At 40.3% G+C, this 25441-nt stretch overlaps 1 protein-coding gene across 1 annotated transcript in view; it reads right to left on the bottom strand.

Annotated features, from left to right (window-relative positions):
* The window catches only part of THSD7B (thrombospondin type 1 domain containing 7B), a 759963-nt gene that overhangs the window by 275322 nt on the left and 459200 nt on the right, over nucleotides 1-25441 (bottom strand). The window contains exon 12 of the mRNA XM_028148195.2: nucleotides 107-301. Within this exon, the coding sequence (XP_028003996.2) occupies nucleotides 107-301 (195 nt within the window). The remainder of the gene's footprint in view (nucleotides 1-106; nucleotides 302-25441) is intronic.

The following is a 25441-nucleotide window of genomic DNA, read 5'->3' as shown; positions in this document are numbered from 1 at the left end:
GGGGAGACCTGACACCGTTTCCTGTCTTTCTGGAGCTTACACTGTCCTTGGAAAGTTCAGGAGTGCAGCACTGGGCTGCAGCTGAGACGTGGAAAGCACATCTTACCTGTGAGCTGTCGCCGTCTGCTTCGGGTTGTTTCACAATTTGTGGAGCAGGACGTAAACTTGGACCAGGCAGTGAAGGTGCAGTCGTCTCGACATGGGACCGTGCATTCTTGCACAAGGGGAGGCATGCTATTTGCCTGCTTGAGGCATTCAGTCATTTCTGCTGACTGGTTATCATCAGAGATGCAAGAGACAGCTAAAAAAGAATACACATGTGGATTATTTTGTTTTTAGTAAATTAGTCTGCTGCTGCTTGTTTGATAAAAATAAAATGCTCCAAGGTTTAAAAATTTAGTTGTCACTGTGAATGCAAAAGGTCTTCAACATAGCTATCCTTATTTCTCTCTGAAAATTAAATGTTTATTGTTGCCATGGAGGTATTTGATTATTTAATTGGTTATTAAATAACTTTCAGTAATTTATTATATATGTCCTGCCTGTAAGCATCTGATCTCGAGGGATGTCACAAAACTAGGTAAGAGAACCTGTGAGAGTAATATGTAGACAAAACAAACAAAACACATGCACACACACAAAATCGTCAGAACTCTTCTTAGGGGTTCTTGTCAATTTTCTTGTTTAAATGTCACTTATGGAAGTGGTCCTGTTTTCACTTCACACATTATTTAAAAAAGAATTTCTGCTGTCAATAAGTAAACTTTTCTTCTCATTATTAAAATTTCAGAAACAGTTAAAATTTTTAATTTTTTTCAAGTAGAGGCATACCCTATTCAGATAATTCCCACTACAAGTATCTTATCAATTGCAGATAACACTCCAAAGTTTCTTTCACATAGTTTTTATTTATTTTTAATTTATTTCAGAGAGGAAGGGAGAGGAATAGAGAGATAGAAACATCAATGAGAAAGAAACATTGATTGCTGCCTCCTGCATGCCTAATACTGGGCATCGAGCCTGCAACCCAGGCCCATGCCCTGACTGGGAATCGAACCATGACCTTCTGGTTCATAGGTCGATGCTCAACCACTGAGCCCACCAGTCGAGTTTTCACATAGCTTCTTAACTAGACTGCCTCTAGTCATATCATAAAATAACTAAAATAGTTATGAACTTTTGCTTATATTTTGATTTTTGGACTTACATTTATTTAATTATGAATGAATGATATGTTTGTATATCTTTTATTCATCCTGGTTAACTGGGAACTCTCTAAGGATATATTTTTATATTCTCTAGACCAGTGTTTCTTAATCTTTGCATTATTCATGTTTTAGATTGAGTAATTTCTTGTTGGTACAAGAGTGTTTCTTGTGCATTGTATCTCAGGCCTCTACCTATTAGATACCAGTAGCACACATACCCTCTCAGCTGTGAAAACCAAACATTACTCCACACACTGGCAAACAGTGCCCCAAGTTGAAAACTATTCTTCTAAATGATTCCTAACCATGGACATCTCTGAGAATACAGAAGTCCCATGGCATGGCTTCAGAACTGCTCTATCAGCTTCTCTGGGGGAGAAACCCAGGAATATTTTGACTGTAAGTGCCCCAGGTGGTTTTGATCAACCTGCCCACTGACCACCCATATTTGGTGTGGTGCCGTTGGACATGTATGTCAGTGGCTATTTGCTGAGTTCATGACCACAAAGAAACCATTGAGTAGAATCATTTTATTACAGCTCTTTAAAATTTGCCAAGTTACAAGGGATGAATAAACTACAGCTTAGGATCAACATGGTTAAAACTCTTTATATAAATGATTCCAATACAGGGTTAATGTACATAGGGGTTCCTTTCAGTGGCCCATTCTTATATTCTGAATTATTTTCTTTAATCTGAGCACAACAAAGAACAAGTCCATCTGAATAACATTTTTTAAAAACTGGTAAAAGCCAAACCTACCTAATGCTTTAAGACCAAGGAATTAGCTAAGATGACAATGGATGGATACACATTACTTCCCGGTGACAGGCCAGGCTATTCATTCATTTTGAATAGTTTTATTTTTAACCACATCTTGGGGACAGAATTCATCATACAGCAAGACAACATCACATGCATTTTTTAAATTGGGACTATTACAGCCATTAATGATGAACACAGCAAAATACTTTCTTAAGTAGTGTACAAGCAAACATTATCTGAATTGTATGTTTAGCTAAACAACTTAGAATCAATTTAGGAGACTTTTATCAGGCAAGGTTAATTTTCCTCCAAAATGGAAATGTACTGAATAACATGAAGAACATTAAATACTTTTAAAAAGCATTGCTACTTTTCCAGTGATAAATTAATTTATAGTATTCAAAAGAAATACTAGAAAATAAATGTCTAAAATTTGAAAGCTATGATAAATAACATTTCAAGTTCTACAAACTATTTAAAGTAGAACACACTAGACTTATGTCTATTGGAAGTATTTTGCATTAATAAATGAAAGAATAAGAAATTTTAAAATAGCTATAACATTATGTTGGAATTAACAGACATCATTATCAAATGGCATGAATGCAACTACAAATCTAAACATCTGGGATTTATATGTACTAAGATACGTTATTTAAGTTTTTATGCTTTCATTTCCTCATCTTCAAAATGAATATGATAAGGACATCTATAACAAAGAGTTGGGAGCATCCTTAACACATTATCTCATACAGACTAAGAGCTCAATAAATGCTAAAATTATTATTGTCCTTTATATTTGTTTTTTAAATTTGTTTTAAATCAATCAGGCTCTTGTTGTCCTACCAAGTATATATGGACTTACTTTTACTCTCCACGCCTCATTTCTTCCTTGGTCATTCTCAGAATCCAAAGGATAAAGGTGAGGAGGAAACCTGATTCTGGCACTACACTATAAATCATTAGTCAGCCAATATATCAGATAAACCCTGAACACATCTACTATATTAACAGAGCTGCACAGAGCAAATCAGATCCATCACTCCTGTAAAAACTGATGTAGTAAACTAGCCTAATGAAGACACTGGAGGCCTTACGTGCCACAGAATGCATTACAAATGGTAGCATAAAGTTGAACAACACCCACACTAATCTGAAGAGCACTGCTCTATGTTACTAGTGATGATCAAGTAACCTGAGCAACTGACACACTACAGGTCATGCAATCATCAGTTTTGTCTAAGCATTAAGGTTTTCAAATTTCTTCAAATTCAAGATTCTGATTTATTTTTAAGTGTGAAAAGAGTAACTAACAAGACAAAAACAAGTCAGATACAGAATGGTGGTTATCCGAGGGGAAAGAGGGTAAGGGCAATGTGAAGTGAGTAAGGGTTCAAATATATGATAACAGAAGGAAACTAGACTTTGGGTGGTGAGCAGTCCACAGATGTTGAACTATAATCTTGTACACCTGGAAATTACATAATGTTATTAACCAATGTTACCCCAATAAATGTAGTTAAAAATAGCTAGAAACAAACATTAGAACAAGTTAAATGAAGCATTTTTCTTCTTTGGAATGTTCTAATATAAGAGCAATCATTTATTTAATAAACATTTTATGAAGGACGGCTTTGAACCTTCAAAAAGGTTAGGAAAACACTGAGGCAACAGCAAGCAAGAAGTTTGCAGAACTGGAAAACGGAAAGATAAACACACAAAGAAAATATTTAGAGAAAATAAGGATAACTGGTATCCAGATATACAACCCAATTCAGAGCCCCTTCCATAGGGCAACTATGGGCAAAGGATATTTTTAAAATATTACTTTCTACCCACAATATAGTCCTGTGACTAATATTAAAGGTGTATAGACTCCCTAATCCAGAGAACCTCTTTAGCAGAGTGCTGCTCAAATTGCAGGCCTTGGTGTCAAATGAAACTAATGGTGATTCTTGATTTTTTTTTATTATTACCTTGGGCAAATTATGTACTAGTAAACTCTTTTAAGACCCAACTCATCCAGACTATGGGGATGATAATACCAGCATCATATAATAAAATTTTAATACATAAATTAATACAGATATAGTGCTAGGAAGAGAACTGAACACTTAGTACCTTAATACATGTGCCCTGAGAGTGATACATTACTATGAAGAAGGTTATTGGAAATGAAATGTAAGAAATGGAAATAAAGAACCCAGCATCACTTGTCTTGGTTCTTGAGAGAGAAAGAATTTTCCAAATACCACCCAAACCTTCTTGACCCCTAAGAAGTGTGACTGGAACCTTCTTTGAATTATAATGTTAAAGTCAGCAGCTTCTTCCAAAGACTGCATGGCCCTCCCAAGGAGATGGTTATATTTCCAAATGAAGCCCCGTGCACTCTGCTCAGTGTCAACAAAATTAGGCTACTGCATAAGCTTGCAACTCCTGGAAAAGCCAGAAACTGAAATCTAAGGCCTGTAGGAAATTTTTCCCTGAAGTACCAAGATTAAACTACTTAACAACGCTTAGCAAAGAGCTTAATGAGAGGAAAGTGAACATTTGTACAAAAGAGTGCTGGCCAACTCTACATCTTTCCACCTTACTTACTAGTACTTAGGTGGTCATGGCCAGCAGAAACAAGTACCATGCCCTTCTGTGCTAAAGCTGGATTCACGAGGATTTTAATATCTGAGTAGTCTTTAGGGACATCTATCAATGCTTTCCTGATCATGAGAACCATTTGGGCTTCACTACTGATCAGAAGAGTAGTAAACATTAATCAGAAAAAAAACAACTTATGCCCTGGGACTAGGAATGAACCTTGGTAAGGACATTTTCTCTCCCTCCATGATGGACTAGACACTAGACTTTGCATATATACCTGGATCCTTACTAACTACACCTTCTGCCCTAATAGACCTTATTGAACACCATCCATTCATCCATCCATCCACTTATTTGGTTATATATATATATATATATATATATATATATATATATATATATACACACATACACATATACACATATACATATATATATATCCACACATGTAAATAATTGAGCTTCCAAAAGGCTAGAGCAGTGGCAGTGGTAGTGGCAGGCAGGGAGACAGATAATGGTACCACATTGCTGTTTTCCCAGTAGCAATAATCAATGGCATAGAAGATAACCTGTAAGTGGGTACTTCAGTCTTAATGGAAAGAATGTACAATGTGCAAGCAAGAAAAATAGGCCATTACTGAGGACTCATCTGTCAGACATCTGCCATTTAGTTGAGCTCTGAGTCCTGGGCCTTTCAGATCATAGCAAACCACTTGTAGGCCACAATCTAGAGAAAATATTTTTCTTTTGGTGCTTTTAAGTATTTAACAAACTGTATTAAACTAGTGGGAAAGGTCTTCCCATTAGGAAAGAGAGAGGCAATTACTCCTGACTCTTTTCATCATATACTAGTATTTCTACCTGAACTGAACTGTTTAAGAGGAGTGGCTCTTCAGTGCTAAATGATATTTATTTATTAAACTAGAAATATTGTCAGGGGGAAAACTGCACTGCCAGGTAAAATTAGTTCAAAGAGCTCCAGAACAATCTCATCACCTGGCACTGATGGAAATTTAGCATATTAAGCTCTGGGCAGAAAGTGTTTAGAGCAGCTGCCTGGGACATCCGGGTATTCTCGTTAAGGAATGATGGAGAAGCAGGTGGGTCAGCCAAGCCGCTCAGACAAGACCTCTCAGACAAGAGCTGTCACTGGTCAGTGGGTGTGGAGGGTCACTTGGAACCCGCCCCAAACCTCCGTGAAACTCGAGATCAAGCTTCCTGTTCCTAGTGCCCAGAAATGCACATCATACAGAGAACTGAGTTCAGCCACTTCATCTTCCCCTTAATTACTACACACACGAGCCTTGAGAAAGCATCACCAGACAGGGGAGAAGAGACACTAATTGCTTTCTCCTGTTATCCGAGTTTCAATCCTAGCTGCGTGGAAAAGCACACCCTGACACGACATGCACAATTACCAGAGAATTTAGTAAAATAAACAAAACCAGAGTATTGCACGAATTCTCTGTGTCTCATAGTTAATGTTTTAAAAGGAACTGCGGTTTGTGTGGGATGGTTAGGCAGCCTCCTTAGGCTTCCATGAAGACTAAAAGCAGCAGATTGTTAACTACAAGTAAATGGCTAGTCTTCCATGCTATCTCTACCCCCCACCCCCACAAAAAAAAACCCACAACTGACAGTCTGACAAGCCATTTTACAAGTATGTCTGCCTTCTTGTCAATTATTATCTGAAGAGGGTGGGGGTTGCGGGCCTTGTGATAAGAAGCTATAATTTCTGCCTGGAAAGACTACATGAGGACATAGCCTGCTGTTTCAGATCTGCCCGCGCTCACCACCTTCACCAAGGACATCCACATCACTCTTCCGAAGTTGCTCCTGACCAGCGTTCAACTCTCATAGTTGGCAAGAAAGGGCAGGAAGAATTCCTTTCAAGAGGTCATGGTCTTCAGGACATGGAGCTCCTGAAGAGAGGAGCTCGCTGTCCTGCAATTGTGAGCAATTTTAGTTCAGGACCAGAGCCCAGTTTGCATGCACATCAAGGAGTGGAGGGGGTGGGCACTAACGCCTTGGCTCAGCCCACATCCAGACAGCATGTCCTAAAGTCAGGCCCTGCACCAGTGGCCTGGGACACACAGATGGAACCTGAAATCTCATTTCTCTACAGGCAGGGTCCTGCAAGAGCACAGTGCCAGGGCCTCAGGCACTGGGCAGTCAGAGGCGCCTTCCTGGGTGGCATGTGGAGGATGAGTGGCATGTATGCAGTGAAGACAGCATGAGCCAGGCCGGGGCTTGGCTCAACACCTGCCTGTGCAGAGAAACAAGCCATGTGATGGCCAGCTCCCTGCCCTGGCCCTGCACAACTGTAGACTCTCCCATTCCCCTTGGCCAGTGGTCAGCAAACGGCGGCTCACGAGCCACATGCAGCTCTTTGGCCCCTTGAGTGTGGCTCTTCCACAAAATACCACGGCCTGGGTGAGTCTATTTGAAAGAAGTGGCTTTAGAAGAAGTTGGCTCTCAAAAGAAATTTCAATCGTTGTACTGTTGATATTTGGCTCTGTTGACTAATGAGTTTGCCCACAACTGCCCTTGGCCAAGCCTCTAACACTTATAATTACATGTTTGCATGTGAGTAGAGAGGTCGTAACTTAATGACACTATGACACATATTAGGCTGCCCTAATATGTGTGGGGTCCAGTGTTAGAACACAAGAGGTCAGGAAACACAAGTCTCAAGAGTTAAGTGATAAGAAATTAAGCAATGTGCAATAGATGGCTCTATTCTCCTACCTTAACATATATGTCTATATACTGTCTGAGGAAGCCAGGTTCCAGGGTAAATTCTGGGAGACTTGGAGTTTCAGACTGGATGAGGCAGCCCAAGGACTGTGGGCACCGCCCTGGGTCCCTGGCCTGCTCCTTTCTTTTCAAAAAATGCACTCCACCCCAGGAGGGAGGGACCTTCCTGCACTGTGAGTAGGCACTGCAGTCAATCCCCCAAAGCTCAGTTCACACACCAGCTCCACCCCCAGCCCTGCCCACCCTCAGACCTGGGCTGTACACACAGGCACTGCCAGCTTTCCTCAGAGGTCACACGCAGAGAAGAGACGCCTGCATGTTGTTGGACAGGCTCAGAGCCCTTTGGTCAGGGAATTCAGCCTGAGTTTAAGGAGGACCGGAGGAAGCATGGGCTGTGGTGAGACTACTCACCCATGGGAAGCAGAGCTGGAAACAGGCCAGACAAGGGCCCTCTAAGGCATGGAGGCCGGGGCAGGCCACCTCTTGCTGAGTCTAAGGACAGAATTACACTCCACTCCAATTATTTCATTAAAGACTGACAGAATCACCCTTAAGAGCTCCCTTCCTAGTAGGTAATCAGGAAAGGTACAAATACCAATGAACATTATCTCAGTTTTGGCCACTTTAATTAGCTTTCTTCGTGTTTTATATATATAACTATATTATATATAATACTAAATATATATATATATATATATATATGTATATATATATATATTCAGTATATATATATATATATATATATATATTAGGTAAATGCACAGTCTTGTTCTTCCAGTCACTTCCCCTCTACTCTCCAGGATGGCATCTGAGTATCCTTGGCAGCCAGCAAGGGTCTGGGATCTGCACAATATCCTTCTGAAGCTCCCTGGGGCTCTGCCAGCATCTGTAATAAGCGGCCTTTGTCCACTCGGTGACTGTTCAACCTTGACATTCATTGTCAAGGTCTCAGCTAAGGCTAAAAAGGTCATGACAGTTCTCTCAGCCTGGTCAGGGGCCATCATCCTCTAGCTGATGAGTGCTTGTCACATCTTGGTGTGGAACATTTAGCTGGGGTATGTGACTGGAGCCCAGAGAGATCGAGAGTAGGGGCTCCTGTTAAGCCTGCTAGGCCGCATCATCAGGTGCCAGCCAGCATCCTCAGGTGCCACGCCCTCCTCAGGGCAAGGGAGACCTGCTGAGGCTCTCTATGGCACAGGAAACTCAGAGGGCATCTGGGGAGGCAGTAGGGCCCTCCTTCTGAAGTGGGGCCCCTGTCAGTCATCTCTTCCCAGAGTTCCAAACAAGATATGGAGCAGAAGCATCTCAGCTTTTCTCTTTTCCTTAGCGAACGCTCCACTTCTAGAACATCAGCCTGAGTCAGGGGAAACCATGACACAAGTTCCTTTTGCTTCCCTTTCCCATCCCCCCATTTCTTATTTTTTCCTTCCCATCACCCCCTGGCAAGAAGAGGGACCTTTTTCTTTTACTTCCTGTCTGGAAGACTTCCCATGCCATGTATCCATCTGCTAGCTGAAGTGGCATTTATGCCCTTCCATGAAGCCATGAGGACACTCAGAATGCAGGGAGAGAAATCTGATTAGATTAAGGATGTGAACTGAGAAGCATTTTAAAAATATAAAGCCGGTCATACACAGGCTTCACCAGTAGGTGCAGGGGCCCAGGAGCTGAGTGGGACAGATGCTGGCTTTTGTGCCTATGTCTCCTAATAAGTGACCAACACCCATTAACCTTTTGCACTCGGATGTCGAGTGTGACTCGACACGGTTAGCATTAGAATAAAGGAATCGAGAAAAAAGCAAGCGAGTGCAAAGGGTTAAGGTGCCACTAAATACAGTTGGTGGGTTTTTTCAAGCCCATCGTGGAAGGGGAGGCAGGGCCGTGTACAATGTGCCTGGGGAGGGCTCCGTGTTGGGTGCTGGAGGACTCAGATGCTCCGCTGAGGAGCTGCTGGCCCGGTGTAAGCACACTATGGTCTACTGTGCTTTGCTTAATTGCACTTCACAGATGTTGCTTTATTTTATTTATTTATTTTTTTTTACAAATTGAAAGCAAGGCCCTCCACCAGTAAAAAGATTATGAATCGTTTTACTGTGTTGGTCTAGAACCACACCAGCAATATCTTCAAAGTATGCCTTTATCAGGAAAGCCCTATGAGATTTTTTTTAAATGCTAGCATATTTTGAGGTATTATTGTTTTCCTGTTGCCACTGTAACAAATTAACAAAACCTAGCAGCTTAAGAGAGCAAAAATTTGTTTTCTTACGATTCTGGGAGTCAGAAGTCCAAACATCAGTCTCACCAAGCAAAACGGTGTTGGCAGGGCTGGCTCCTCCCGGAGGCTCCAGGGAACACCAGGTACCTTGTCCTCTCCAGCGCCCAGGGCCGCCTGCACCCTTCACTCCTGGCACCTTCCTCCAGCTTCCCGGCCAAGCTTGGGTGTAGTATCACCTCTCCTCTCCTCCTCGCTGCCTCTCTGCTCTGTCATCACGTGGCCTCCCGCCTCCCTCTTATAAGGGCTGTTGTGATTACATTGGATCCACCTGGATAACCTCCCAACCTCAAGATGCTTAACTTAATCACACCAGCAAAGTCCCTTTTGCTGTGTAAGGTATATATTTACCGGTTTGGGGAGTCAGACCTTGGGCATTTTGGGGGGCTGTAATTGAGTCTACAAGACAAGGGATGGTATTTCTTCCCAGCCCTACAGCATTGCTCATCCTCTAGAATAAGAATAACCTGCTTCATGCACTCCCGTAACAGGAAGAAAAGCAGATTTGACGCAAATTTTCCATGATTTCTCCGTCCCTGCTCTCACACAGGTTTGGTTTGTTTTTAGTTACTTGATTGTTCAATGACCCTGCCTGCTTTCCATCAACCACCAGGCTACCTTTAGAACTGCTCCCCTCACACCCTGCTGGGAGTCCTTAGGGAAGACAGACTGGTAGACTGATTTTTTATTCTAGACCAAGCATAATTAGGAGTGTGCATTTCAATAAATAAAAGTGCATTCCAATGACAAAGCGGGTCGGTCTGAGCCATGTAAAATGCAAAGCCACTTTCTCCCTTGCAACTATCCTGCTTCAGTTTTTGAAAATCTCAGTTTGGAATGTCAATTGCAATATTTCCAACACGCAGAGAAATACTGGAGCTGGAAGGACATGAGAACAGGTAGAAAACTTCTCTATCTGGGAAAAGAAGGCTAACTCTGTGCTTTCCTTCACAGCAAGCTTGTTTTGTTGACTCTCCAATGGGGACGTGCTCTGAGCGAAAGCCGCCGGAGCCCTGCCGCCATCCACCCCCTGCTCAAGAGCCAAGGGCTGGCAGCGTCAGGATGCACATCAATATGGTCACTTGGATGCTGCGTGGAAGTCGCCCAGCTTGTCTGAGCCTAGGCAGTCTGGCTGCAGAGGAGGGGAAAGAACTGCCTTATCCCCTCCCTAAGTGGCCAGCACTGGTGTGGGGAGGACCAGGAGCCCTGGTAGCATTGGAGGATCAGGAAAGGTGGCCCCAGCACTGGTATTTCCCTGCACAGAGACTGGGGTCATCCCTGCCCGACTAAGCCAACTTCTCCATTTAAAGAGCCAGGCCCTTTCCTTCTGGACCTTAGTCATCTCAGCTCAACCAAACAACCCCTCCATGCACCCTAATTCACTCAGCGAATATCCTCGCAATTCCCTTTCTGCGACAGTTGTAAGTAGTAGAGAACACATTTGTACAGTACTTGCTATTAGCTAACAGAGTCTATTTAGAAGTAAAAGCCAGTTATTGCCACACCCCCGTGCTTTCATGCTTTCACTTCCCCCTTCGTATTGTCTCTCCCAGTCAGAGCACACTGTTGAAAGCACAGTATTTGGAAAGTCCCATTCTTCAAAAGCAGCATTTGAGTAAAGGGTGTGCTTATTATTACATGCTGACTGACATATATGCAACTTTTGAGGGGAACAGCATGAGTTGTGGAAATTGAATTAAACAATAAACCCCTAATTGCTTGTTAGGGTGCTTTAATTGACTCCTAAGTACCATATGTGAAGCTTCGAGGCTGCAGGAGCCCAATTATAAGCTTGCTTATGGAAAGATACAACTCATTTTGCATGTTGGAAATATATCCCCTAATTATTGTTGCCCTCTCAGAAAAAAAATCAAATAAAGAAGAAATGCTTTGTAAGCTAATAATGTATACTTAGTCCTTAGGTAAACCCGAAGCACTTTATTTAGGTTCTAATACAAGAGCAGAAAAATGCACAGTTAAAAATTCTATTTGCTTCCATTTCCGAGGCCTTTGTTAAGTCCTGGAGCTCTCTGTGTTCACAGCCAAACAAAGCAGTGTACACAGGTATGGCTCTTGGTTTCAAGGTATCTGCCCCCTAGCTTAAAATGATTGACAAGAATAAACATTTCAGGGGAAAAAAGAATAAAAAAAAAAAAAAAGAAAGAAAGAATAGCAACACATGTGAGGATCACACAATGGGAAGAGGAAGAGAGATCTTAAATCTCTGGTTGCTGATCTTGTGTGGCAAATTCACGAAAGGAATGCTAGGAATTGTGGTCGTTACTCAGCCAAGGTTGGAAGACAAGTGATCAGGATCAGCTGTGGATCTTGGGGAATGGGTGATAACCATGGGACACACAGGAGATCCAAGTTGCCCTCTTAGTAAAATCAGAAAATCAGGAGGTCCCACACAAGTAGCCCGAGCAGCTTCAAAGACTGAGTGGAAAAGGAGTAATCAGTGGAAATGCTAAATCCAAAAAGAAAAGTAGTAAATTGTCCTTCCCAATGCAGCTTGGTAATGATGTTTGCATGAACACAAGTTGTCCTGGAGTAGCTTTACTAGTAGATTCTCAGGATCTCCATAAGCCACAATGAAACCCCCCAAAATAATATGTAAGTACAAAGAGTAGCTTGCTTGTTAAGAAAACTACAACATGAGTATCTTAGTCCCCAACCTCTCCATCCCCTAAATCAGTGGTCGGCAAACTCATTAGTCAACAGAGCCAAATATCAACAGTAAAACAATTGAAATTTCTTTTGAGAGCCAAATTTTTTAAACTTAAACTTCTAACACCACTTCTTCAAAATAGACTTGCCCACGCTGTGGTGTGGAAAAGCCACACTCAAGGGGCCAAAGAGCCGCATGTGCTCGCGAGCCGCAGTTTGCTGACCACTGCCCTAAATAGACCAATAAACAAACAAACAAACAAACAAACAAACTCTAAATAGAGGGAACATAAGATGCAAATTGAGCTTGAAAAGTGCCTCTCTGAGTCCCTTCTCCAGTAGATAATATTGTAACCTACAACCCGGTGCATGAAAATTCATGCACTGGAGGGGGGTTCCCTCAGCCCGGCCTGCCCCCTCTCATAGTCTGGGAGCCCTCAGGGGCAGGAGGCGACCTGGCGATCAGGGGAAGGCAACACCCCATCACACCTCTGCTGCTGCCACTGCTGGCAGCGCAAGCCTCGGCCAGCTCTGGTTACCTGAGCTTCGGGTGACCCTGGGCGGCTGGGCAGCCGTCATCCAAGGCTTGCCTGTGCCTCAGGCGTCAACTGGGCAGCTGGGGGGCTAAGGGTGGGTCTGGCCTCACTGCGTGCCTGCCACACACCGGTCCCCCCCAGCGGGGCTAAAAGGACTGGGGAACTCTGGCAGGGCTGAGGACACTGGGTGCTGCCATCTTGTGGTTATGGGTGCTGCCATCTTTGTGATGGTGTGACAGTCAATTTGCATATTCCCTCTTTATTAAATAGGATTGTGGGAACCCTAGTCAGAGTACATGGGATGACCAAGGCCCATTTGCCATGCACATGTGTACATGAGAGGATGCAACCTGTATGGTTAAAGTAGCAGGAGCGTCACAAATTGGCACAAGGCCTCTTCTGTTTGAGCATGTCTCTAAGTTGCCAATGACCAGCCAGGAGGGCTGGACCACTTTGTGTGACTGTTTTTGTGGGGCTGCTTTTTGGGGGCTACTTTGAAGGACTACTGTGTTTACAATAGTAGCAATGGCTCCTATAGTAGCAATGGCTACTCGGTCTACAATAAAGTCTCTCCAGTATGTGCCTAAGACTTTCCATGTCTTCCTCGTCTAATACCTGGTGTACGAGGACCTATACTCCCACACCTATATTATAGAAAGCCATTATAAGTGCATATAAAACATCACATATAGCAAGATACTTATCAGCAATCACTTTATATTGCGCGACAGTGAATATGACAGAGTCATCATGGCAACATAGCTTTTTACACATCTCTGCTTTTACAATTGCTAGAGGAGCTGCATTTAATTCAGTTGACTTTATTTCCCTTAAAAACTTTTCAATAGGGGAAGAATGCTAATGATAAAGTATTTCTTTTGGGGATGATGAAATACTCTGGAGTTAGCTTACTTAAAGTAATGGTTGAACAACATTATGAATATACTAAATTGTACGGAGGCTGGGGGAGGTCAATAGGGAAAAAAGGAGACATATGTACTACTATTTGTAATACTTTAAACAATAAAATAAAATTTAAAAAGAGTGCAATTTTATTTCAACAAAGCTGCTATAAAAATTCTGAATCTCAAACAAATAAATGTAATTTTAGAAAAAGAGCTCAGGAGTCATGTCACAAAATCATGTGAGTTAGATGCTGCATTTTTAGAAATCCTAGGGATCAGAAGCATTGACCACCTAGCAAGGAATTTATTCTCCCCAAAGTTATGCTCAAATCATTTATATTAACTTTATAAATGAGAGTGTGTCCATAAATAATGGATTAAGATTTTATCAAGAATGAAGTTCTTTTTATATGCTTCTGGTTTGCAAAGTTTTGTTTCTATTAAATTTTGTCCTGCATTAAGAAAAAAAAAAGATACACGCCTAAAATTTCTGTGGTGCCATATTTACTAAACTGAATTATGTAGAATGATATCTGGAGAATACAGTCAATGGAACTATGAAACATAACAGCAATATAAGGTAGAATATATGCCCTAAAAGGGTTCATAATCTACCTGAAATACCCAACTCCCAGTATGTAGAGAGAAAACACTAAATATATAATTATATATGAACCACCTAGATTTAAGTGTATACAGAATGCATAAGCATTGCATGGTAGAGTTCATTTCTTACTGTGTTATAAAATTATGTCAGGTGAGACATCATCTAACTCCCCTTATCAATGTGCGCTCTTTTCCTTTCCTTCTTTCTATATCACAGCCTCATTAGAGGTGTAAACTCACAATGAGATGCTTTCTAGTATTTTCAAGTCATTTTTCTCACAGCCACTAAATGACATCAGATCAGTTTCCTTTGGTAATATCCCCGACATATAAATTCTGTCTTATGCCTAATTAAGTCCTCAATTCAAATAGTATGAAACTTATTTGACATTTCTTTTTTATATTTGGAAAAGTAAATTATACACCCTCCTTTCCACAGAATATCCTACCTAATAATAGACAAATATGCAAATTCACCACACCTTTGCTATGCCCAAGCCATGCCCACCAGCCAAGCCACGCCCACCAACCAATCAGGATGAGTATGCAAATTACCCCAACAAAGATGGCGGCTAATTTGCATATCAAGACAGCTTAGAAAGAAGCCAAGAGATGCTTAAGGGAGCAAAGCTGCGGAGAAGCAAGCAAGCCAGGGGATGGGGGGGAGGAGAAGGGAGGAGCAGAGGTGGGGCCAGGGGAGAAGGAAGGAGAGCGGGCGGGCTGGCGGAGAAGGCGGGCCGGGGGAGAAGGGAGGAGAGCAGGCGGGGTGGGGTAGAGTGCAGCAGGAAACCCTATTGCAAGATTTTTCCTGCAACGGGAATGCTAGTTGCCTATAAACCATGCAATATGCTGGAAGCTTTAAGCTCCTCCAGCCTCTATTTTATGTACATGTACAAGGGAAATGTATATTTGGCAGATGTGAAAGAATAAATCCACACACGGCATGTAGAAGGTGATTTATTTCATTATTAAAGGAATATGGCGGTATTTCCATATGTTTCACCTGTATCTCTGCCAACAACTGTTGTACAACCAACTCCCAAATCAGGAGAAGAAATGGGCTGGGCATTTTTTAACAGGTGCGCTGGGTTTGACAGATGGATGGTACTTTAGTTACCTGCTGCACTTCACATAAAGGCACAGGAAAGAGTTGGGCCAAATCACTCTAGCAAGTTATTCTAGATTTTAACAAATGTACCTACTCTTGGAGTATTAGAGGTAAGAATCTTAAAAGCCTGTGTAAAACAGGAATGTTAACTATTATCTGCCATGAAGTAAGCTATCTTGATAATAAGTATTGTATCATTCATCAGGAAGCTAAATGTTGTCATATAATTAATCCAATAACAGCAACTAAGTAACAAATGAGACGTGAAACACGAATTTAGAAATAATTTGGTGTTCTCTATTGAAAAACAACTGCAAAGACCCAGGATATTAATTACCTCATTGCTATAGAGAAACAATAAATCAGCATAACATCCACATTTATTTCCCTCCCTCTCCAAAGTATACTACATTTTCTCATGGCTCTGTCTGCTTAAAACCTCTTCTAAGGAACTCTGCTTTTTCTGCAGATGATTTCCTCTCTGTAGCTCACTGTGAGTACTCATGCTTTACATGGAACCATAATTACTGCTATTATAATAAAGTGTCTGTTATATACAAAGCTGATGCCATGTCAAGAAGACATTTGTTTTCATTTCGTTGGGTCTCCTCCTCCATAAACTCTGCCTAGCTACTGCTGAAATTATGTTTATTCATCTACATTTCCTCTTCGGTCCCTCAGGAGACCATGCATTTGCTACATCCTTTATGAAAAAACAAAATTTGTTACACTTTAATTCTCTTTTAGAATCACAAACTTAATAAAACCCCATAATAAAAGTATGAGTAATGGTGGATTTAGAGGATCATATTGTAGTTCTTTCGCACTATATATATTCAAGACTAAGTCATACGACAGTTTCTCTTACAAGACTTTTTAGTGAAAAACAACTCACTTCATATAATATGTAGATGGATTCCTAAAAAGTTGTATGAAGGAAATGAATCTATTTTAATGCAATAGGGAAACCTGCTATTTAAAGGCTTTCTCTCCAGAAAAGTGCTATTTAACTTCAAAGATACATTTTTTTTATTGTCTAAAGTTTTACATATGTCTCCTTTTCCCCCAATTGACCCCCCCTGGCATTCCCACCCCAGGCAAGCCCCTACCACCCCAGTGTCTGTGTCCATTGGTTATGCTAATATGCATGCATACAAGTCCTGTGGTTGCTCTCTAACCCTCCCCCCCTACCATTTGTCTCTGGATCTATTCTTGTTCATCACATTATTAGTATGTTGATCATTATATCCCACATATGAGTGAGATCATGTGATATTTATCTTTCTCCAACTGGCTTATTTCGCTTAGCATAATGCTCTCCAGTTCCATCCAAGCTGTTGCAAATGGTAAAAGTTCCTTCTTTTATATAGCGGCATAGTATTCCATTGTGTAGATGTACCACAGTTCCCTAATCCACTCATCTGCTGATGGGCACTTAGGCTGTTTCCAAATTTTAGCTATTGTAAATTGTGCTGCTATGAACATAGGGGTGCATATATCCTTTCTGATTGGTATTTCTGGTTTCTTGGAATATATTCCTAGAAGTGGGATCACTGGGTCAAATGGGAGTTCCATTTTTAAGTTTTTGAGGAAACTCCATACTGTTCTCCACAGTGGCTGCACCAATCTGCATTCCCACCAGCAGTGCATGAGGGTTCCTTTTTCTCCACAGCCTGGCCAGCACTTGTTTGGTGATTTGTTGATGATAGCCATTCTGACAGGTGTGAGATGGTATCTCATTGTTGTTTTGATTTGCATCTCTCAGATGATTAGTGACTTTGAGCATGTTTTCATATGTCTCTGGGCCTTCTGTATGTCCTCTTTAGAAAAGTGTCTATTTAGATCCTTTGCCCATTTTTTGATTGGATCATTTATCTTCCTTTTGTTAAGTTGTATGAGTTGTCTATAAATTTTGGAGATTAAACATTTATCGGGAATATCATTGGTAAATATGTTCTCCCATGCAGTGGGCTTTCTTGTTGTTTTGTTGATGGTTTCTTTTGCTGTGCAGAATCTTTTTATTTTGATGTAGTCCCATTTGTTTATTTTCTCCTTAGTCTCCATTGCCCTAGGAGCTGTGTCTGTAAAAATATTGCTTCAACATGTCTGCTATTTTGCTGCCTATTGAGTCTTAAAGATTTTTATGGTTTCCCGTCTTAAATTTAAGTCCTTTAGCCATTTTGAGTTTGTTTTTGTGTATGGTGTAAGTTGGTGATCTAGTTTCATTTTTTTTGCATGTATCTGACCTAATTTCCCAACACCATTTATTGAAGAGACTGTCTTGACTCCATTATATGCTCTTGCCTCCTTTGTCAAATATTAATTGAGCATATTGGCTTGGGTTGATTTCTGGGTTCTCTGTTCTGTTCCATTGGTCTATATGTCTGTTCTTGTGCCAGTACCAGGCAGTTTTGAGAACCATGGTTTGGTAATATAGCTTGATATCTGGTATTGTGATCCCTTCAACTTTGTTCTTCTTTCTCAGGATTGCTGTCGCTATTTGGGGTCTTTTTTTATTCCAGATTAATTTTTGGAGAGTTTGTTCTAGATCTTTGAAATATGCCATTGGTATTTTAATGGGGATTGCATTGAATCTATAGATTGCTTTGGGTAGTATGGACATTTTAATGATGTTGATTCTACCAATCCATGAACATGTTATGTTCTTCCATCTGTTTATGTCTTTCTCTATCTCTTTTTTCAATGTCCTGTAATTTTCTGAGTACAGGTCTTTTATGTCCTTAAGTTTATGTCCTTAAGTTAAGTTTATTCCTAGGTATCTTAATTTTTTTGGTGCAATGGTAAATGGGATTGTTTTTTTCATTTCTCTTTCTGTGAGTTCATTATTGGTGTATAAAAAGGCCATAGATTTCTGGGTGTTCATTTTGTATCCTGCTACATTGCCAAATTCATTTATTAGGTCTAGTAGTTTTTTGATGGAGTCTTTGGGGTTTTCTGTGTATAGTGTCATGTCATCTGTGAATAAGGACAGTTTTACTTCTTTTCCAGTTTGGATGCCTTTTATTTCTTCTTGTCTAATCGCAATGGCTAGCACTTCCACTATTATATCAAACAGGAGTGCTAGAAGTGGGCATCCCTGTCCTGTTCCTGTTCTTCAGGGAAATGAGTTTAGTTTTTGCCCATTGAGTATGAGGTTGGCTGTAGATTTGTCATATAAGGCTTTTATTATGTTGAGTTATGATCCCTTTCTTCCCACTTTGCTGAGAGTTTTTATCAAGAAAGGGTGTTGGATTTTGTCAAATGCCTTTTCTGCATTGATTGATATGATTATGTGATTTTTGTCTCTCAGTTTGTTTATGTGATATATCACATCTATTGATTTGTGGATATTATACAAAGATACATTTTTCAATATAAACAACCAAAGTTGTACTTATGTGAAAATGAATTTGTTTAAAGTGATATATATTTCAAAATCAAATAACCTCCACTTTCTTCTGTGTAACTTTTTACCTGCTAAATGAACTAAATTAAGAATAAAACTGCCTTCCAATTTTTTTACCAGTTATGAGTTAAGTCAGAAACTTGATTTGTTTTTACCTCTAAGCACTGAGAAATAATTCATCTTAATGTGACTAACAATATTCAAACCATACATTTAGGTATTTTGAGGTAGTAATGACTACACCCATGATTCAAATGATCAAGGCTAATTGGAGCCTGTAACTAGATCTTCTTCTGGTAACACATCCTTTTACACATTTGCTTGAAGTCTTTGCACCACTTAATGGAACTTGTTTTCAGCCTGAGTTCCATGCCATGACCAGGACCCAAGCACAATCTGTGGAGGCAATTTGGCCAGTCAGGAGAATGCATGCAGCTCTGATTTCCCTCTAATAGCTGCATGACCACTGGGGGAGGTTCATGGAGACTTAAGCATATTCATATGTAAAAGAAAGTTGGACCAGGATGATCTGGATTCCTTCCAGCTCTAATAATCCTTGATTACATTATTGGTACAGGCCTGTAGAAAGCATTCTCAGGAGTATTGCTAAATTTTCTATGGAGAATTGGCAAGATTAGTATAGCCAGCTGGTACTTAAGTAGGCATTTATGCCGAATTGTTTTTATTTCACTACGTGGCATGTTGTTAAGTACACATTGCATGGTAACACATGGAGGAAAACATTCTACAATTTTTGTAAAAAAAAAAAAAAATCCATGCTTCACTTAGGAAGGCATTTTACATAAAAATTTTATGTTAATTGAACTTCCAAGTAAAGATTACAGAGTGGAAGCTTGAATATACTTCTACTTCTTTCTACAGCCTCATCAAAACTTTGTTAAAATTAAGAGAATAAAAATGCAGAATGGTGTCATGATTTTTGAAGCTGTAATTCCATAAACGTAAGGATTGGACAGACCAAAGAAAATATTAAACTCTAAGGTGGAAATAGCAAAGCCAAGGATTAATCTGTCATCACAGAATCTCTAAAAGTGGGTTTGAATTGGGGAAATGGGTGTGCTTGGAAAAACAGTCCAGAGTGTGTTTATTAAGCAGTCAGACCCCCAGCTCTCTCACTCTCATGCTCCATTCTCTTTGCAAAAGACTGGAGGTTAAAAAGCACCTGGAGGCCAAAGCCTAGTTGAGATTACTTGACCATTGTCATACAGAATACTGAAACCTCTCCTCTTTTTTTCCTATCTCAAGTCTCAGAACACTGACAGTCAAGTCTTCTCCTCTAGGCAGAAAGTTTTAAAATCTTCTCTGAGAAATCCAAACAGTGAAAGAGAAAAGATCCAACTATGTTGGCATGAAAGTTTCCCAATTAATCAGCCCAGCTAGATCACCCTACTCTGAAGCTCACAGGGGCAGCCAAATACATATAATTCAGCTGTCAGTTCTATAGAGAAGCAGAAATCCAAGGGTTACCAGATACTTGAGAAAAATTTCTGACATAAAAGACAGTTGCCAATACTTACCATGAAATAGAAACCAAGTTGGAACAAACTGAACTATTGTAAGGCAGAAAAACTTTGATAACAGAAAAAATATACCTAAAACCATTTTCTACCATGAAACTGGAAATGAATACTCGGGGGGGAAAATTGAGCAATAAACACTTTTTTTTACAAATTAAAATGACGTAGAGGAAATTAAAAGAGAAACTCAAAAAGTATAAGATTAAGTTGAGGAAAACTTTCAAAATAGAGTAAAATGACAACTAGGTAGAAACTAGGAGGGAAAAATATTTAGAAAATTTATCCAGGGATCTAACATCTTGATTTTAGGAGTTTTAGAGCTAGAGAACAAACAATGCAGGGGAGAAAATCATAAAAAAAACATTTAAAGAAATTTTAAGAATATATATTTTCAGATTTAAAGGGAAAGGTGAATGTCCATTAAAGACAATTTATGTACATCCATATGAGGGTACATTTTAGAGAAGTTTTAGGACAATATGAACAAAGATCTCAAAAGCTTATAATTTCTTGCCTCTAGTGAATCCTATAGGAGATTAGTTGCAAAATTATAAAGGAAAATTGTTTCTGACTTAGAATTTTACACCTTACTAGAGGCCCGGTGCACTAAATTTGTGCATGGGGAAGGCTGTCCTTAAGTCCTGCTTGCACCCTCTAATAATCTGGGACTGCTGGCTCCTAACCGCTTGCTTGCTGGCCTGCTTGATTGCACCAAACCACTCTCTTTGCCTGCCTCATCGCCCCTAACCATTTCCCTGCCTGCCTCATCACCCCTAACCACCTCTGCCTGCCTAATCACCCCTAACTGCCTCTGCCTGCTTGCCTGATCGCCCCTAACTGCTTGCCTGCCTGATCGCACCTAACTGCCTCTATCTGCCTGCCTCATTGCCCCTCATATTACACTTTTATTATTATAGATAGTTGCCTTGCTCCAAGTTGTAAGGACCTGCTTGTCATTGAGATAGAAAAGTTTTAATTTTTATTCTTGATTATGGCAATTAACTAACACAGATGGCCACCAAAAAGGTGACTTACCAAAAGGTTTATTGCAAATGGTGCTGTTAAGTCCTCTTCTGTGAAAATGTGCATGTTGTGCATTGTATCTGCCTGGGTACATGAAAGAGTGAAGTTTCTGTCTGTCTTTGCAATCATATGAGCAAATTGTCTGAGACCCCAGCCCAGTCTGGTTTGGTGCTCACAGAATAATGAATCATAGAGCTCTTTTTTTTTTTCTTTGCTCCATTGGTGGAGATTTCCTGGAATTTATAGGATATCTTCCTTTTAATTTTTCCTCTACACTCTGACTTATGTCTATCACCTTTGCTTTCCCTCCATCCCCCACCTGCAACAGTAACTTGCTCCAGGCTCACTTTACTCTAGTGTCTAGGAGATCACGTAACGTATCTGCCACCAAAACCATGATTCCCAGCATTCCTGGTGCTCCCCGAGCTCTCAGCTTCCACTTCCAGCCCAAGGCCCCTCACCTCCCCTCCCTCAGCGTGGATGCTAGGCTTGCATTGCCGGGGCCACGCCATCAGTGTCCCACCCTGTCCACTATGGGGGTTGCTGTCTTTGTTGTGGAGTGATGTTTAATTTACATATTACTCTTTTATTAGATAGGATAATTCAGGTATGAGAACACAATGAATACATTTTCAGACATTAATGACTATGAAAATTTTACCTCCACATCTTTTCTCAGGAATACAGAAGGATGAACTTCTCTAAAAGAAGACAGTAAACCAACAAAGAGCAGAGGACAAAGAAAAAGTGAGGATGCTTTTCAAGAGAGATCCAGTCCAGGTTGGGTAGGTCAGAAATATCCAGGAGAGTTTTTCTGAAATATGAAACTGATTATCTGGAGAAAATTAATCAATGAAAAATGTGTTGGTTTTTTTTCAGTGCTGAGAAGATGAAAAACAAAGCCAAGAAAAAAATCTAGAAAATTAACATGCCAGGGATCATAAAGAGTTGCATGGAAAGAAACATTATCATAATTTACTTACACATAGTTAGCCTTTCAAAAATATTTATATTATAATTATTCATTTAATTACAAGCTGCATATATTGATCTAATAAAAAATAGATAATAACACTATGGGGAAATGGGAAGTGTACTGCATAATAAGGGCAGGATGAGGGGAGAGCCAAATCTTTATTGTTCATAGTGGAAAGGCAATAGGTAATGCTTAAATTTGAACATATAAGAAGACACAAACAACTTATTTTCTGGAGATGTAGTTTAAAAAACAACATAATCAACTACAGTTGATAAAAGCATTTGACTTTGAGGGGAGGCAAGTAGAGGCAAATATCACAGAACTATTTTTATTTTTAATTTTGTTGCAGAACTATTTGACCTTTTAAATTTGGGGCATGTGTACATTTGCTAAAAATAAAACAAAAATTAAAATGAATGACTGAATGGATAAAACAGATTAAATCTAAAATCTTTAAGACAGTCTCACAAGAATATAAAATGGCATATAAAACTATATACATAACATACTGGATTATGTATCATTAATACATTCTTAATAGGCCAAGTCTTTTTAATTTGCCTCCTTTTGTCAATAAAATACAGTGGAGCATAATTTAGTATTTCAATCCTTTGTTATTCTACCTATTTATTTCTTGTATTTCACAACCAAAACAACATAAAGAGGCAGATTTTTTTCTTCTGATTTTATCAAAATAACAGAAAGTTACTAATTATTTTTTAAATTAATGGCTTACTATGTGTCCGTGTTCTATTAAGCATTATGAAGTAAAAACACACAATAATAGAAGCCCAATCCTTGGCTTTTGATAGCTAAAGTTCTTGGTTGGAAAGAAACTAGGTTAGATGGATGATATAACTTATTTTTAACCTCTAGAATGAGAAACTAGAATAGGACACACACACACACACACACACACACACACACACACACACACACACACACACACACACACACACACACACACACCTCTATTGGTGACAGAGATCAAAACGGTGAGGATGAATTGCAGTGCTTATTGGCTCATAAGGAGAGATGAACCAACAGAAACACCAGGGCCCACTAAAAAGAGTAATTGTTACTGATGTGTGTGGAAAGATAAAGCTGGTTACTTAGAAGTTCCCAGCTCACTTTCATTATTTCTTATTCTGTCTCTTCAGGACATTCCACTCCCTAAAATTACAGATTTAGAGATTACACAATTTCAGATTTTATTTCTACATTCCTATTTCTCCATTAATAGAAGAGTAGCATTAATTTCTGTATCCTTTTGATTTCACAAGTCAGAAAGAAACAGTTCAGTGTAAATCTAAGAGAGTAGACAGAAATTCTGATATGTGAGGGCATCTCCACTCCTCCAAGCTCCTGCTTATTAAACAAGTAATTCCAGAAATCAATATGAGAGACTGCCCAGAACAATGAATAAACCCAAGCCAAAATAATCTCATTTTATTCTGAGCCAAACAAACTCATTTGTGACTATAAAGTACCTGCTTCCTTTCAAAAGGGGGAAAAGTGATGCAAATGTAAAATATTGTCTGTTGGTTATTTCAAAACAAAACAAAACAAAACAATAAAGCAAAACAACCAGGAAGAGATAGTGGGCAATAAAAACATCTAAGAAAACAGTTGGGGGCCTGGGTTTGAAAATGGTAAAATATTCTTAAAATATTTGGCTTTAAAACAGTTAAGTCGACTGCTAACAACCGAATCTCCCAGTGATCCATTTACATGGGAAAGTTAAATCATTCTAAAACAGTGGTCGGCAAACTCATTAGTCAACAGAGCCAAATATCAACAGTACAACGATTGAAATTTCTTTTGAGAGCCCAATTTTTTAAACTTAAACTTCTTCTAACACCACTTCCTCAAAATAGACTCGCCCAGGCCCTGGTATTTTGTGGAAGAGCCACACTCAAGGGGCCAAAGAGCCGCATGTGGCTCGTGAGCTGCAGTTTGCCGATCACTGTTCTAAAAGAAAACAAGATGATTCAGCGATCTGTGTCCAAATGAAACTGAGTTTGAGAAATTCCAAGCAGAGCTCTAAGGCTCTGCCATACTTAAATATGACTGAGGATTCTGAAAATTACATGCTGGCAGTCTTTTTCTGGTAGGGATTCCAAATGCAAGTAACATAATTTTCTGGATAGGTGGAAATTGGGAATTAATGAATCAGGAAAAAGCTACAACTTCCTACCTAAGTTTAAGATGAAAGCTTAGTTTCCTTTTAAGTTACTTTTCAAATGGTGGAAACTTAAACTTCATCTGTTCTATTTATTTATTTATTGTTTATTATTTTTCAATTACAGTTTACCTTCAACATTATTTTGTACTAGAGGCCCAGTGCACGAAATTTGTGCACGGGGGTGGGGGGGTGTCCCTCAACTCAGCCTGCATCCTCTCCAATCTGGGATCCCTCTCACAATGCAGGACTGCTGGCTCCCAACCGCTCACCTGCCTAGCTGCCTGATTGCCCCTAACCACTTCTGCCTGCCAGCCTGATCACCCCCTAACCTCTCCCCTGCCAGCCTGATAGATGCCTAACTGCTCCCCTGCTGGCCTGATTGCCCGTAACTGTCCTCCCCTACAGGCCTGTTTCCCCCCAACTGCCCTCCCATGCAGGCCTGGTCCTCCCCAACTGCCCTCCCCTGTAAGCCTGGTTGTCCCCAACTGCCCTCCCCTACAGGCCTGGTCCCTCCCAACTGCCTTCCTCTGATGGCCCAGTCATCCCTAACTGCCCTCTCTTGCCAGCCTGGTCGCCCCCAACTGCCCTCCCCTGCAGGCCCCATCCCTCCCAACTGCCCTCCCCTGCTGGCCTGATCACCAACAACTTCCCTCCCCTGCAGGCCATCTTGTGGTGGCCATCTTGTGTCCACATGGGGGCAGCCATCTTGTGTGTTGGAGTGATGGTCAATTTGCATATCACTCTTTTATTAGATAGGATTGGTTTCAGGTGTACAGAACAGAGGCCAGACAATCACTTCACAAAGGGTCCCCACCCGACACCTCCAGCACCCACCTATGTTGTACCCCACATTCCCATGATTATTTTGTAACTACCAATTGGTATTTCTTA

Source organism: Eptesicus fuscus, chromosome 11 (genome assembly GCF_027574615.1).
Source record: "Eptesicus fuscus isolate TK198812 chromosome 11, DD_ASM_mEF_20220401, whole genome shotgun sequence".
In the NCBI taxonomy this organism is placed as follows: domain Eukaryota; kingdom Metazoa; phylum Chordata; class Mammalia; order Chiroptera; family Vespertilionidae; genus Eptesicus; species Eptesicus fuscus.
Note: the sequence above shows the minus strand (reverse complement) of the source record. Positions and strands in the feature narration are given on the sequence as shown.